The sequence below is a fragment of the Tachypleus tridentatus genome, chromosome 11, assembly GCF_004210375.1.
Source record: "Tachypleus tridentatus isolate NWPU-2018 chromosome 11, ASM421037v1, whole genome shotgun sequence".
NCBI lineage: Eukaryota > Metazoa > Arthropoda > Merostomata > Xiphosura > Limulidae > Tachypleus > Tachypleus tridentatus.
The window spans coordinates 31,128,928-31,147,133 of NC_134835.1; the positions used below are offsets into that span (position 1 = coordinate 31,128,928).

The 18,206-nt window shown below is 35.5% G+C and overlaps 1 protein-coding gene across 16 annotated transcripts in view; it reads right to left on the minus strand.

The window, feature by feature from the left end:
- The window catches only part of LOC143231868 (uncharacterized), a 138,693-nt gene that overhangs the window by 31,477 nt on the left and 89,010 nt on the right, over positions 1-18,206 (minus strand). For all 16 annotated transcript variants that reach the window (XM_076466626.1, XM_076466625.1, XM_076466619.1 and 13 more), the window contains one exon: positions 3,494-3,613. In XM_076466626.1, the coding sequence (XP_076322741.1) occupies positions 3,494-3,613 (120 nt within the window). The remainder of the gene's footprint in view (positions 1-3,493; positions 3,614-18,206) is intronic.

Sequence of the window (18,206 nt, forward strand, 5' to 3'; positions counted from 1 at the left end):
CATGGTTAACATAATCACCAACTGATAGATTGGGGTACATACCCGATCTCATCAACAGAAATACAATGAAATTCATGGTTAACATAATCACCAACTGATAGATTAGGGTACACACCCGATCTCATCAACAGAAATACAATGAAATTCATGGTTAATATTATCACCAACTGATAGATTGGAGTACATACCCGATCTCATCAACAGAAATACAATGAAATTCATGGTTAACATTATCACCAACTGGTAGATTGGGGTACATACCCGATCTCATCAACAGAAATACAATGAAATTCATGGTTAACATTATCACCAACTGATAGATTGGGGTACATACCCGATCTCATCAACAGAAATACAATGAAATTCATGGTTAACATTATCACCAACTGGTAGATTGGGGTACATACCCGATCTCATCAACAGAAATACAATGAAATTCATGGTTAACATTATCACCAACTGATAGATTGGGGTACATACCCGATCTCATCAACAGAAATACAATGAAATTCATGGTTAACATTATCACCAACTGATAGATTGGGGTACATACCCGATCTCATCAACAGAAATACAATGAAATTCATGGTTAACATTATCACCAAATGATAGATTGGGGTACATACCCGATCTCATCAACAGAAATACAATGAAATTCATGGTTAACATTATCACCAACTGATAGATTGGGGTACATACCCGATCTCATCAACAGAAATACAATGAAATTCATGGTTAACATTATCACCAACTGATAGATTGGGGTACATACCCGATCTCATCAACAGAAATACAATGAAATTCATGGTTAACATTATCACCAACTGATAGATTGGGGTACATACCCGATCTCATCAACAGAAATACAATGAAATTCATGGTTAACATTATCACCAACTGATAGATTGGGGTACACACCGATCTCATCAACAGAAATACAATGAAATTCATGGTTAACATTATCACCAACTGATAGATTGGGGTACATACCTGATCTCATCAACAGAAATACAATGAAATTCATGGTTAACATTATCACCAACTGATAGATTGGGGTACATACCCGATCTCATCAACAGAAATACAATGAAATTCATGGTTAACATTATCACCAACTGATAGATTGGAGTACATACCCGATCTCATCAACAGAAATACAATGAAATTCATGGTTAACATTATCACCAAATGATAGATTGGAGTACATACCCGATCTCATCAACAGAAATACAATGAAATTCATGGTTAACATTATCACCAACTGATAGATTGGGGTACATACCGGATCTCATCAACAGAAATACAATGAAATTCATGGTTAACATAATCACCAACTGATAGATTGGGGTACATACCCGATCTCATCAACAGAAATACAATGAAATTCATGGTTAACATTATCACCAACTGATAGATTGGGGTACATACCCGATCTCATCAACAGAAATACAATGAAATTCATGGTTAACATTATCACCAAATGATAGATTGGGGTACATACCCGATCTCATCAACAGAAATACAATGAAATTCATGGTTAACATTATCACCAACTGATAGATTGGGGTACATACCCAATCTCATCAACAGAAATACAATGAAATTCATGGTTAACATTATCACCAAATGATAGATTGGAGTACATACCCGATCTCATCAACAGAAATACAATGAAATTCATGGTTAACATTATCACCAAATGATAGATTGGAGTACATACCCGATCTCATCAACAGAAATACAATGAAATTCATGGTTAACATTATCACCAACTGATAGATTGGGGTACATACCGGATCTCATCAACAGAAATACAATGAAATTCATGGTTAACATAATCACCAACTGATAGATTGGGGTACATACCCGATCTCATCAACAGAAATACAATGAAATTCATGGTTAACATTATCACCAACTGATAGATTGGGGTACATACCGGATCTCATCAACAGAAATACAATGAAATTCATGGTTAACATTATCACCAAATGATAGATTGGGGTACATACCCGATCTCATCAACAGAAATACAATGAAATTCACGGTTAACATTATCACCAACTGATAGATTGGGGTACATACCCAATCTCATCAACAGAAATACAATGAAATTCATGGTTAACATTATCACCAACTGATAGATTGGGGTACATACCTGATCTCATCAACAGAAATACAATGAAATTCATGGTTAACATTATCACCAACTGATAGATTGGGGTACACACCCGATCTCATCAACAGAAATACAATGAAATTCATGGTTAACATTATCACCAACTGATAGATTGGGGTACATACCTGATCTCATCAACAGAAATACAATGAAATTCATGGTTAACATTATCACCAACTGATAGATTGGGGTACATACCCGATCTCATCAACAGAAATACAATGAAATTCATGGTTAACATTATCACCAACTGATAGATTGGAGTACATACCCGATCTCATCAACAGAAATACAATGAAATTCATGGTTAACATTATCACCAAATGATAGATTGGAGTACATACCCGATCTCATCAACAGAAATACAATGAAATTCATGGTTAACATTATCACCAACTGATAGATTGGGGTACATACCTGATCTCATCAACAGAAATACAATGAAATTCATGGTTAACATAATCACCAACTGATAGATTGGGGTACATACCCGATCTCATCAACAGAAATACAATGAAATTCATGGTTAACATTATCACCAACTGATAGATTGGGGTACATACCTGATCTCATCAACAGAAATACAATGAAATTCATGGTTAACATTATCACCAAATGATAGATTGGGGTACATACCCGATCTCATCAACAGAAATACAATGAAATTCATGGTTAACATTATCACCAACTGATAGATTGGGGTACATACCCAATCTCATCAACAGAAATACAATGAAATTCATGGTTAACATTATCACCAACTGATAGATTGGGGTACATACCTGATCTCATCAACAGAAATACAATGAAATTCATGGTTAACATTATCACCAACTGATAGATTGGGGTACATTTCATAAAGAACCATCATTCCATATTTCCTGCCCAATAACAAAACTATGGAACAGATCATGTTTTATAGTTACCGTCTTAACTTATACTGACGTAAGAACAACTTACCATAATTTTGTTTTAATTTTTAACTATAATTTTCTTCTAAATTCAACAATCCTTCTCAAAGATTCCTCAACGGCAAGTAGAATCATCATAAAAACCCATATGACACAAATCCAGTGCAGAAACTCCATTTCTTAAAGAAGTTTCTTGAGTGAACGAATACAAGATGTGAACATAGACTATCTGGAAATTCTTAGAGGATTCAATTTTGTTATTATTCGATTTTATTCTTAGTATACGAGTGCACTTTATTAAATGCCAGTTGGATATCGATAAAAGAAAAATATAATTCTTCACAGGAATACGAGATTATTCCATGGATTAAATGTTTTACTAATTAGCTTAGATTTTACAAACCTCGTGCAAAGTAAGTGGTTTTTCGGGTTTTCTCTTGCAGTCAAACCGGCCATAGATGGCAGCATACTTTCTTATTTCATCCATACGACGTGGATCGTCCTCAGCCATAGTCATTACATACTGAAGAAATGGAAAAATATGTACAGTCCTCATTTGGTACACAGTGGTAATAAATATATATTTGGTACACTAAGTATTCTGTTCCAAAATTAAAATGCTTTAATATGCAATAAAATGACTACATTATTGTTTCCATTATAAAGTATCCTCTAGAACAAAAGGTAGGTATCCTGTTTTCAAATTTGAGAAAATTTATAACACTGTGAAAATGCATCTAATTTAACCAAAACTAAGTTAACTGGATAAAAATGGCTATCATTATAACGAACATGAATACCTTCTATTAAAAATTACTTTGTTAATAAAATATTATCGTCTATACTTTTATTTTTGCCGAAATCTATGGAGTAACTAATTTAACGAAGGAAAGATGGCGCTAGCATCACACTTATGTAACTTTGCTTCCCTAAAATGATAGCTGTCGACTTCTGTTCAGACACCCAGAAAAAGTACAAAAACACTCAACAACATAAAACTACGTAATTAGTGAACATAAATTACACTTTGTCCTAGCGGACTTAAATAAAACTACTGATGAACTACGATTATGTATTACTTCCATTTTACGAGAAAAATAGCTAGCTCAGAACAGATGGTACGAGTATTTCGAGGTGGTTTCTGGTCATCAAGAAATAGCCAGCTCGTCCACGACGGTGACAAGTGCTTCGCCTTTTATATACAGAATCTCGCAGAGTAAACAAACTTGGAATAAAATGCACAACGTTTGTATTAAAAGTGAGAAAGTTAACTAATTTGACAAAAAACCGCAACAAAACATCATATTTACAACTACCCAAATATGTCACTTAAAATAAAGATAAATAATATTTAAGGTTTGCTGCTTTCACTTAAGTGATTTAAGTTTTTACTAGAAGCTTTTGTGGGGTACATATCCAGTTATTAATACACATGATCTGTATAATTCCGTTCGTTTACAAGTATCATGAGAAATAAATGTGAAAAATAGTACGCTCTCAAGACCGTTAAAATACTATTAATATATTTATACAAGAACAAGGAGTGGTTCGCTGACTTTGTTTTAGTTGTTAATTCAGACACTATTTTCGCTGACATGCCCACTACACTCTCCCCTCCTCTTTGCCTTGTAGCCTCGTTGTACCCCTTTCTTCCCACGGTGGTCGATCCCAAAGGGCACGGACTGAGCAGTCCAAAGATTGTCTAGGCAGCTGCGCACCGGTAGATGTAATAATCGATATGCAAATGAGAAGCCATTTATTCGTGAAACCTTGATGGTACCTCCGGTAGAAATCAAACTGCTTGTCCTTGCCTGTGACAGCAGAGAATGAATAGGATGTGTTTTTTTTACACATAGCTCGCTGCACGAGGACACCAGAGGGAGCATGTACGATGGTTAGAATGCTTTTACATGTTAAAAAAAAAATTGCAGTTAATAGAATCCTCTGGTGTAATTAAGCTTGCAAAAGTAACACGCTTGCTTTCTGAAATTTTGAAGACAAGACTATAACGTGTAAATAAAAGCCAAAAACAACGCACGAAGTCCTAACTACGTGAAAAGGTTATAGAAATATTATACACGTGAAATAAATCTGCACATAGCTTTGTGTTTTTTGAGGAAAAAAAGAGAGAGAATATATTTACCAAGTTTCGAGTAAGTGAGGAGAAGGTAAAAACAAAGTTTATATTATAGAAAAGAAGACAACTCGCTATCACTGTTAAGGAACAGACGCTATATACTAAGTCTATAAAAGGACTCGCAACTATATTACGTAGATAACACAGAAAGAAATAATTTATTCACTTTGAGAAACTCAGAAAGTTGTTTAGGGATCACAATCTGAAAGAACCTTACACAACCAAACTACAAATTCGTAATTTTACCCACAAAACCAGAAAACTTACCAAACCTGCATCGATACATATATAAAACAATAAAGAATTCATAAAGTGTTAAGGGGAAAAACTTGAACAAAAAACATCGAGAAATCTCAAATGTACAAGAAAAAAATACAATTTCAATATTAGGTAGAGTTAAAAAACAGCACCACCTGTACACATGTTTTTTTCTTTCAGGCGTCTCCTCTTCCTGTTTTTGAATTATCGTTGTTTGATCACATAAAGGAACAAAGACTTTGAATAAATAATGAGGTGAATAGTTTATTCATCATTTACTTTTTTATACTTGCCATAAATTTTCTATCTATATTAGCAAAAAAACACGTTCATGACATCCATAACTACTGAAACGGTGATATAATGTTCCAGTTACTTACAATCTAGCTTACTTTTAAAACAACTCAAACAGTCAAAACTGGTGATAAAAAGAATTAGAAACACCCTACTAAGTTTCATTACGTTAATTATCTAATGAACAAACCACTTAAGGAAAGAAAACTGTAAGGATAAAACAGTTTATGAAATCTTCGTTAGATGTACTAACAGAAGTGTACCCGCCCTCGGGAAAGGCGTTACATAACCGCTAGTTCTGGCAGAAGGCTATTACGCCCGCAGCCTTTTCTGGAATTGTTTGACAGTGTATTCAAACTTGACATCCGATAACTCTCACCATCCATGAGAAGAAGGATCGTAATGGTATTTTAGTTTTAAAAACGACCTATCATAGCAGCATTACGTCAGAGTAAACCTTATGGAACACTAAAGTTTGTTTGTTTTGAATTTCGCACAAAGCTACACGTGGACTATTTGTGTTAGCCGTCTCTAATTTTTCAGTGTAAGACTAGATGGAAGGCAGCTAGTCATCACCACCCACTGCCACCTCTTGGGCTATTCTTTTACCAACAAATAGTAAGATTGATCGTAACATTATAACGACCCCACGGCTGAAAGGGCAAGCATGCTCGTTGTGACGGGGATTCGAACCCGCGATCCTCAGATTACGAGTCGAGTGCCGTATCCACCTGGCCATGTCGGGCCGTTTCACTGGACAAAAACATAATTCTTTAACTTTTCGTTTTATATTTGAAAGTTAGTAATCTTTTGTAATTTATATTGATAGTCTAAAATACATCACTTTTTTAATGGAAATTTCAATTGTTTTATTTATTTCTCAGCTATAAAATACTGCCTAGTTATAAAAATATTACCCAGTTACGACTGGTGATGATAGTTGTGGCAGTTTCAGAGATCGGAGTTTTGACAGCAAACATCACAAATTACGTTGTAACAAGATCGAAGCTAAAAATATTTCACCAAATTTAGATGGTAACAGTAATCCAAAAATATCACTACTTGTTTGTTTGTTTGGTAACAGTAATCCAAAAATATCACTACTTGTTTGTTTGTTTGGTAACAATAATCCAAAAATATCACTACTTGTTTGTTTGTTTGGTAACAGTAATCCAAAAATATCACTACTTGTTTGTTTGTTTGGTAACAGTGATCCAAAAATATCACTACTTGTTTGTTTGTTTGGTAACAGTAATCCAAAAATATTACTACTTGTTTGTTTGTTTGGTAACAGTGATCCAAAAATATCACTACTTGTTTGTTTGTTTGGTAACAGTAATCCAAAAATATCACTACTTGTTTGTTTGTTTGGTAACAGTAATCCAAAAATATCACTACTTGTTTGTTTGTTTGGTAACAGTAATCCAAAAATATCACTACTTGTTTGTTTGTTTGGTAACAGTAATCCAAAAATATTACTACTTGTTTGTTTGTTTGGTAACAGTAATCCAAAAATATCACTACTTGTTTGTTTGTTTGGTAACAGTAATCCAAAAATATCACTACTTGTTTGTTTGTTTGGTAACAGTAATCCAAAAATATCACTACTTGTTTGTTTGTTTGGTAACAGTAATCCAAAAATATCACTACTTGTTTGTTTGTTTGGTAACAGTAATCCAAAAATATTACTACTTGTTTGTTTGTTTTTTTCTTTGACAGATGCGTTTATTTGGTTTGTTTTTGTTTTAGAATTTTGCACAAAGCTACTCGAGGGATATCTGTGCTAACCGTCCCTACTTTAGCAGTGTAAGACTAGAGGGAAGGCAGCTAGTCATCACCACCCACAGCCAACTCTTGGGCTACTCTTTTACCAACGAATAGTGGGATTGACCGTATATTATAACGCCCCCACGGCTGAAAGGGCGAGCATGTGTGGCGCGACCGGGATGCGAACCCACGACCCTCGGATTACAAGTTACACGCCTTAACACGCTTGGCCATGCCGGGCCACTGATGCGTTTATAATTTCAGTTTTAAACCATAAAAAATAAAAATATTTCATGTCACAAGGACTCCAGTAAAAATACATTCAGATATTTTTACTCTATGGAATCATTTTTGAAACTTTACGATATTAACATTATTATCCGTATATAATTCTCACCAATCCAAATATTTCTGTTAGCCCTAACCCTAATCACATGGCACGGTGCTGCAATATAAATTAATTATCTTCAAGATGACAAAGTCGAAAACTAGATAAATAGTAAGTTATTAGAGTGAGCCTGTAAATAAAAGACAAATATTATGAGAGCATCAGTCGGTTACCGTGCGAAAATTAGCTGCACCAGAGCAGAGTGACGTATTGATAGTTTGCACTGTGACTGGTTACTAAACGACCAATCAGAAAACGCTACCCCAGCCAAGGATACGAAAACCACGGGCGGCTAAAATACTCCATTAAAAAATAGCGTACAAATCAAAGTTATGGCTGGAAAATGTACGAAATATTGCAATAAGATTACGTTTCAGAAGATACTGTGTGCGAAACGGAATATAAAACATGAAATTGGCACTGTTAATAATAGATATGATCGAGGTAGAAAACAAATTCTTAGAAAATAATGTTCAGTACTTCAGGGTACGTTCTTTACTACATAGAATAGCTGTCGAATACAAACCAAGGTATAAATATATAGCGATGAATATTACTTGAACAACTGTAAGAGACATTTAGCACGAAGTTTCCTTATTGGACGTGTTGCTTCTTGTAAACTAGTACCGAGAAAAGGTAACACAACCAAAAGATAATCGAACCACAAATAGAGACCAACCAGAGGGTTTGTAATAGTCTTTGGCTGCATCTTCACCCAAATTTTCAATTGTATCCGGATTTCCGACAAGTGCGAACAAATTCATCTTGTAATTTCTACACGTATATAAATTAAAAGACGGGAAAAGATTCGTTTTCCAAGAAGAAAGTGATCCCAGGCGTATGTAAAATAATATGGACCGATATACCGACAGCGCAAGAGGCCAACGGAACACTTAACGTCATAAACCCATGATCTGTCCCACAAAAGCTGTCATACTAACATTCTTGAGACTATATGGGCTTCTATAGAATAGTGCGGAGTCCAAAAGGCGACCAAACAACTTTGTTGGATTGTAAGAAGTAATACAAAACATTTAGGACATCATTTCCACAACCGTATATTAGTGAACCGTCGACAGTTAAATTGTCCATTTAAAGCCGAAGACTAGCAAACATTACGAGTCTATTTTGTAGCCTTGTTATACTTTATTTTACCGTGATTAAACTTGTAAAATAGTTACATATACTCCTGGTTTGTAACTTTCTTACGTGTATTGCCCGTGTGTTCTCACACGTATGCCCATTACTGTATACACACACACACACACACACTCACTGCTTATGTCTTTACTGGTTTGTTTTTTAACTCTTTTTTTTTTTTATCTTTCACGTTTCGTCCTTGTACCTACTCGGATTACGAGCGCACGTGGAGGCACACACGTTATATCTTTATTTAACACTACTACGAAAAGTGGGAGCCTAACAGGCCCCAGAGCAGCTTGAAAGGTTATTAATATTAGGCTAATAATTTTGTATTTAAATAAAATTGCCATTTAAATCCATTAATGAATGGATTAACGAGATTCCCACTGTCCCTATCTACTATCTAGTGAAACCACAGCCAGGGGAACGGGCTTGGAGAAATCAGGACTAGAAACGTCTTTTCGTAGGAGTGTTAAAATAATGCGAACGTTTTGTTTGTGTGCACGTGTTGAATATAAATCCAGACACAGTCCGATATAAAATAAGCGTCTAATTTTAGTTTACGCTGAAAAAGCTACAAAACAGATCACCATGTTTACGTGTGGAAACCAAGCTAGAGAAACCCCGACAATGTTTATAATATGTAGAAAGAAACTGGAAAAAGCGAAAACAAAGTCTAAACCAAATTACACATTTATGCATTAGCTGGAAACTGCTCGCCAAATTTAGATCTGTTCCACAAGAATAGAGAAATCGCTAAGTATTAATCAACTACAAAGAAATATGGAGCTACATGTTAAAAGTAGGAGTAATCTAAAAACAATTCTCCAAATCCATCTTATGTGATGCTCCACAAATATAATTTTGCATGGAATGAAGAATTCCTCAAATCATGTTAGAAACATGATTTGATTATATGATTAAATAAAAACTGGTAGGACGATAAATGCCTCTGTTCGTGACCATGATGAATAAATTAATTTGGGTGAATTATAAATAACAATTCTCTGTCTCGTTTCGATCCTGTACTGTATAAATGCATTTTTCATACACATAACTGTTGTGGTGGCGATAGCAAACACTGGAATATATACGTGTACAGGGGTTACGTGCGCATAACCAGTATCAAATTTTACACGTTGTTGTACTGATTTTCGCAGCATCATGACTGACAGGTGGGTTAAGCCTAGATTTACTGGCAGGGTAAATATCATTATGCTAACAAAACAAAAGTATGAGGGCAAACCTGTAGTACTGTCCATCATGGGCTCTGGCATGGCCAGGTGGTTTAAGGCGTTCGACTCGTAATCTCAGGGTCGCGGGTTTGAATCCCCGTCGCACCAAACATGCTCGCCCTTTCAGTCGTAGGGACGTTATAAATGACGATCAATCCCACTATTCGTTGAGAAAAGAGTCGCCCAAGAGTTGGCGGTGGGTGGTGATGACTAGCTACCTTCCCTCTAGTTTTATACTGCTGAATTAGGGACGGCTAGCGCAGAGAGCCCTCGTGTAGCTTTGCGCGCGAAATTAAAAAAAACAAAACAAACAAACTGTCCATCATAGTCGATGTATCAAATTACCTATATTAACCTATTTCCATTTGACTAAAGATTTGTTGTAGATTTCAAACAGATCGAAAACGGTCACTTTACCAACATATTACCATTCACAGAAACCAACGGTGCTGGTTCCGCTCTATAAATTTGACAGAACATTTAGTTTTACCCATTTTTACACGTTTTAATATACAAGCAGTGAAGTTTAACATTTATGAAATTAGTATTTTTTCAAAACAATATTCGCAACAGTGACTTTGAGGTGCGTACCACAGAAAGGAAAATGCATGCAAACATAAATTACAACTGTACTATCAGTAAAAATGGCCCAATGAGAAAGGCACGCCATAAGCTATTTACTAACCAATCATTTCAGATACAGCGAAGCAAATTACGATATTTACGTGTACACTTGATTGTGATAAAATCAATTTTCTAGGTTATTTAAACGAGGTAACGCGAGACTTAAGAAAAACAACTTCAAAGACTTACAGTGACGGTGCTAAGTGTTCGCTGTTTACAAATAATATTAAAGGTGTTGTTGACTGGAAGGTAAGCACGAATCTACACAATGGGCTAACTGCGCTTTGCCCACCACGGGTATCGAAACCCGGTTTCTAGCGGTGCGAGTCCGCAGACATTCCGCTGCGCCACTCCAGAGAACGGGCGTAACATTTGAGATAAAACATGAAGGGTTACAGGCAATATTTGGTTCTGGATTTGAGGGCTTTCAACGTCAGGACAACCAGTTTGTTCTAGTATATAGCATTTTTTACAATAAATTAATTATATAACAGCTGTTAAACATCGGATGCATGTCATTTCTACATTATTATTCGAGTAAATATTTAAACTCAACCTAATTCCACGTTTGACCCAAACTGGTTAAAATGAAATAGGTATACAGAGAAAGAACCGAGAAGACACGCAATCGAAATAACAACAAAATGTGAAGAGAGTCCAGACGGCTTTTTACCCTTTGTAATTTAACAATGAAAATTATTTAGTGTAGTCAAATTCATCACTACCGACTCGTATGGTGCCCAGTCTTCGTGACACTTTCTAAAGTTTGCTTGTTTTTTTTTTAAGAGCAAAGTTACTTTGGGTTGTCTGCTGTTCTACCGCAGAGAGTCAAACCCCAGATTTTAGTGTTGAAAGTTCGTAGACAAGCTCCCAAAAACAAAACGGATTCATGTGGAGTTTATGTTTCAAGAAATACTACACCAACTGTTTATGTGGAGAAAAACTGCCGAAGGGGAAAAGCTGAACGACAATCACTGTATGTTTAATGATCTTATTAATAAAGAGAGGGAATCTTCAATAGCCGGGGAAATTGATGTTCTTTTTGGTACGATTGGAGTTAATTAATTTACGACCTCCCTTTATTAGCTATTGTTTTGTGCGCCAGCAGTACCAAAAATGGGGCGCGCGTAATGTCAGATTTTATTTTACTACTCATCAGGACCTCTTCCAGCCTATCCTCAAACAGAAATTCCTTTAAGCAGGATTAGTGTAAATTAATGTATGATACCTTGGGCGTGGCTAAATATATCAATCGAAAGGAGTTGACCTCCCGAGTGGAAAGCGGTAATTATATTTCAAATTGTTCAAGATATGATGGAGCTACGTGATAAAAGTTTGTACTTGGAAAACTCAGCCATTCCATGCGGCGGGTAAAAATAAAACTACAAAAACTCCAATCGTTTGTATACGTGTGCACACGCACACACTACAAGTCTGTCTAACAACTCTAATAAGAAAAACCTTACAAAACCTCCCACTAAAAGTAATAGATTTAACTTCATTATTAATGATTGCAATTAGCAGTTAATCATGTTCACACAACCAGGGGCGGAGATTTTTTACACCCGATGGGGGGGATGATTTTTGTAACCATTTATGTGGACTGTTCAATTTGCAAATTGGTAATCTCTTATTAGGTGAATCTGAAAGCTGTAAACATGCAGTCAGAGTAATCTTGTTGCCACGATACTTGCATCCATACTTAGGCCTACTGACTGATACTTACGAACTATCGCTTAGATCTAAAAGCTTAGAAGCACGCCTATATTAAAGATGTACATTTCGGATACTGAAAAAGCCTACATCTAGGCCTAATTATGTAATTCGATTGGTAAGAACACGAGAATCACAAGAACAAACACACAATTTGTAGGCCTGTGATGCAATAAAACAATACAACAGACCAAACTGTAGAGTGGGATGATTGTATGCACCATACCCCCACCTAAAATGAAGAGGGGATGTATATCCCCATCCCCCCAGGATCTACGTCCCTGAATATTACTAACTCCTAATTAGAATAACCTGACAGAGGGTGATAATAAAGGCATAAGCAGCTCGTCTTCTAGTTTAATGTTGAGAATAATGTTGCTACACCCCCACACGCACAATGTTGAGAATAATGTTGCTACACCCCCACACACACAATGTTGAGAATAATGTTGCTACACCCCCACACGCACAATGTTGAGAATAATGTTGCTACACCCCCCCCCCACACACACACAATGTTGAGAATAATGTTGCTACACCCCCCCCCACACACACACACAACTATCTTAATTCTTTTTCTTAGAATTCAAAGTATTCGAGTGCAATCGATAGAAATTAATGACGGAAACAAGAGAGGGAATTTCAATAATGCACTGAATCGTAAGAATAATCGTCTGGACTTGTTACACTCAACTTTCTATCAATCAGTAACATTCACAGAATAATCGTCTGGACCTGTTACACTCAACTTTCTATCAATCAGTAACATTCACAGAATAATCGTCTGGACCTGTTACACTCAATTTTCTATCAATCGCTGCCATACTGAACAATGGTGGATAGTGTCAAATAAAACCCAGACAGTTTTCACGTAGTTTAAAACGGTTGAAGATTTAATTAGAAAGTGATGCTGTTGTCTCAGTGAAGCACCTAATTTTTAAACTCCTAAGGGCTGCACCTGCCATGTTGAAAGAAATGAAGTCGACGTTTCGGCTGAAGCGGTGACATTCGATAATGGTTCGTGATGTTATAATGATATATCTGATAAAACGAGACAATATTTTCACACCTGAATACAATATAAACCTTAGGCATGACAATATATAATAACACAATGTAATTGTTATTTTTCTGTCCGCAAGAAATTCTTAAAGAGTAAAATGTCACAGCTTGAGGGTAGGTTTTATATCCGCACACTTATTAATGCTACGTCCATCTATTTTACTAAGGTTACACCACTTAAAAACATTACAACGACCTATTTCTATGAATGTGTCTTAATTTAAATATATATGAGCTCTGTCACTTTCAGTAGGTGTCTTATAATAATCCAGGCTTTCCTCTTGTTATTTACTGGTACCCGGAACCAACTAAAAATATAACACCGTGCTTTTATTGTACAGCACAATAAAATCTTTACTGAAATCAATTATGGTAGGTCACGTTGTTGTAACCTCTCTAACAAACGCAAATAATACTACTGTTCTTGTCTCTCTTAACAGGTAAAGCTATACTTAATGTCTAATATTTCTAACAGACACAAGCTACAATGGTGTTCTGTAACGCGTGTCACGTTGCGTATGTTTGTTACGTGTGTGTCGTCAAACAAACACGATTACACTCCATCTTCGTATTTAACATTCCAACATTCGACAATTCTGTGAAATGTGTATGAAAACTGATAAACACACACACACACACCCTAAACCTACCATTTCTCTAAATAAATGAAACACTAAAGTTACGTTTAAGTGTTATGACTTCGTTCACTTAGAGAATGGATATAAACAAATTAAACATATAGAAACAAACGAAACACCACATACGGTGTTATTTATTTTACCCTATCTACTAACAAAATATGTGGATCAACTTATTCGTTTGTATTATTTCAGTCAGGGTTAGAATGCTGTCCGAGATAACAGAAAGATACTAAATGCGTATACGTTATTACAACAGTGAAAAACAACGGTAGGCAAGTCTAAATGATGCCGACTACAGGAAATGATGCAGGTTTTACCAGACCAGTCTTTGCTTTCTTATCACTGGAAATGACATCAAATGTCCAGCTGGTCATCGTATTGTATTCTCAGCATCTCAGGAAATGACGTCAAATGTTCCGTAGGTCATTCCATATTGTACTCTCAGTATTACGGAAAATGATTAAAAGTTGCGATGGATGGTCACTCTGTATTGTAATTAACTTACACCAATAGGAAAGGGTCAAAGGTTATATATAAGACAATGCACATTTCAATCTCCTTATCATACGTAATAATGTTAAAGGTCATGATAGCTATTCCGTATTACACGATCATTGTTACAATATATGACATTAAACATTACTCTACTAACTTAATACTGTGGTCTAGTTATATATATAAAAATAGTGCCTAAGCTGAATGTTCGTTTGAAGGAAGATACACAGGAGTGGTCCATACATAATACAAGTGTCTGGAGTTTGTTTTTGTTGAGTTTCACGCACAGCAACTGACGCACTGTCAGTGATAGCGGAACCATAATTTTAAAGTAACAGACAAGAAAGTCAGCTAGTTAAAAGCGTTCGCTACGAACGCGAGGGTTACTCCAATGAAACAGCAGGATTCGACAGTCATTAATACAGCACCAGCATGCGAAACCCTAGTTTTTAATTCAACGGTAAAGCGGCACGAGCTACCGAACTTATGATCCACAATCCGGCAGGCTAACCATTGTATCGGAAATATCCCTGGATAGAACTTTTGGCCAATTCACTGAACAGAAACTAACGCAAATTGGAGGAAATATGTTAAATAAAATAACAAGGCATTATAATATATCCAAACTGTTCTTCTGCAGTTAAGCACAAACCTACGCAATTGGCTATCCGTGCTCTGACCATCACCCGGTTACTAGCGTTGTACATCCGAAAACATACCGCTATAGAAAAGCTCTAACAGCGACCACTTAACAAACACAAAACATTCCTTTAGAACACTTAAAAATAATGACTCTTTTGTAAGTGAAGCAACTTTTCATATAGAAACTTTCTTACACGAAATGTTTCTAAACTAAAAAAATAACTTTTGATTAATATTAAACGTTTAACTATTATTAGTCCTACAACATTACGAAGGAGTTAGTATGAATTGGTGGTTTTACACATTTGACTATTTCAAATAGGTGTAAGGGCCAAAAAGGGCCTAATAGTTAGGGTACTTTACTCGTAATCGTGCGGGTCGCTGGGATTGAATTCCGTCCCCGAAAATGCTCGCCCTTTCAACCGTGAAGGCATAATAATATGATGCTCTATTCTACTATTCGTTGAAGAGGAGTAACCCAAGAGTTGGCGGTGTATCTAGTGTATCACTTAACAACTAGGGATGACTAATGCAAACAGTCGTCGAAATAGCTTTGCGAAAAATTCAAAACAAACAACCAAGTAAGTATAATATGGTTTGTTTGTTTGTTGGTTCTGAATTTCGCGCAAAGCTACACAATGGCTGTCTGCACTAGCCGTCCCTAATTTAGCAGTGTAAGACTAGAGGGAAAGCAGCTAGTCATCACCACCCACCGCCAACTCTTGGGTTACTCTTTTACCAACGAATAATGAGATTGACCGCAATATTATAACGCTCCAGGGTTGAAAGGGAGAACATGTTTGGTGCGACAGGGATTCGAACCCGTGACCGTCAGATTAAGAGTGGAACATCTTAACCCACCTGGCATATAATAATATGGTAAAACATTCTTTGGAGAACTACGCTAGACCCAGCAATTCAAAGCAGCATTTAACTCCCAAGTTGGGTTTTATTTCTTTGGCTATTCTGTTCCAACGAACACTGGGAAGACGAAAACCCTAACAACAAGCCCCCTTGCCAAACTGTTCCAACAGAAATAATCTAGTTATGCTCCGTCCCAAATTAATTTTTTTTCTCCAACAAATCACTATTTTTGACACTTTCCACGAGTTTTAATTCTATACTTTGATAACACAAAACAAAACTACGACGTTCAGTTATTTAGTGGATATTAGAAACAATGACACTTATATTTTTCTCGCAAAAACTCTTGGAGGAGGTTCAAGTTTTATGTAAACATTTCATTCATATACGGTACCAAAATATTTAGATTTGCTACAGAAAATTAAAATACAAATTACTGAATTCACGTCTTTCAACGCCTCCTAGCGTTACCCACTGAAAAATAAATCCTAATTAATTCTAAACAAGTCATTAAGAAATACACTCAATATTCACATTTTGATATATTCTATTTGCTGACTTAGCAAAAATATATTCAATGTTTTTATCACAATTTTTTTTTTTTTTAATTTAGGCAAGTTTTAGTTTTTCAAAATTTATGAAGGTGACAAACGATGTCTCTTCTACTGGAAGTAAAAATGTTTTTAAACAACAACAACAGCATCCATTCTAAACCGAAGAAAATTTATAACTAGTATAGCATAGGTATAATTAACAAAATTATTGTTTATAACACATCAATATTACAAATTTGTATACGTGCGCGTGCTGTGCAACATAACAGATTCTACTTTATTTTCTGGCGAAAAATGGATCACATTATTTATACCAGCTTTTTATTTATTCTAGAAATAAAAAATATAATACTCCTGAAAACTATATTCTCGACCTGGTTAAAACAATCCTTATCTAGGCGTAGCTCTTACTTCTATGTAATCGGTTCACCTTATAATAATTAGTCTCTTAAAAACGCCAATTTTTATCACACTCAGGAATCTTTGTTTTTTTTAATAAAAGAAGAGTATTTGGTATCAGTGATCGAAACTGTACATTTCTAATGTATTATTAGACAAAATGTTTCTATCTTACCACCTGAAAACATCAATAAAGAGATAAAACGAACTTGTGTTCCCAATGAAACGTGAATAAGTCAGTCATTTAGACGTTAATAAAACATCAAATTTGTATTTTTCTTTCGAATTTCTACTTCCAATAGATTTTCATTTTATTATGCAGCCCTCATCTTACTGAACATAACAAAGTTCTGTTATTGAACAGTATATAGTCAGAGGTTACTTGTGTTTCGAACAGTGTTTGAACCATTAGGTTTAGTTATTAATACACACTGAACACGAACATAGGTGGTTTATTCAAATTACTTGTATTGTCAAAGTAATATATTTAGGCCGTGATATGTACAAGGTGGAGTAAAAGCTATTACACGATTCGTACGAGAGGAAAGACCACGCAGAGAACTGAATCCGAGTTAATTATTGTTCGTTTCGGAGGAAAAAGTTAGAAATTACACCACGTTCGAAAGAGAACTACGCGAAAACTTTTGCCACACCCTGTACATAGACAAGCATACAAGCACTTATAACTTTCGTTCGCACAAAGTATTCTTTCATTAAACAGAAAAGTGACACATCTACATATCATTTTTAATGGATTTGATCTCTGAAAACAAAAAGTTTGAAAGTTAATAATATAGATAAAGATTCATAACCACGAATCTCTTGAATATACATGTACAAACCAGCTTGTTTAAAATGATACATTTAACGTACCATACGATACGTCCAGTTTAGTTTTTA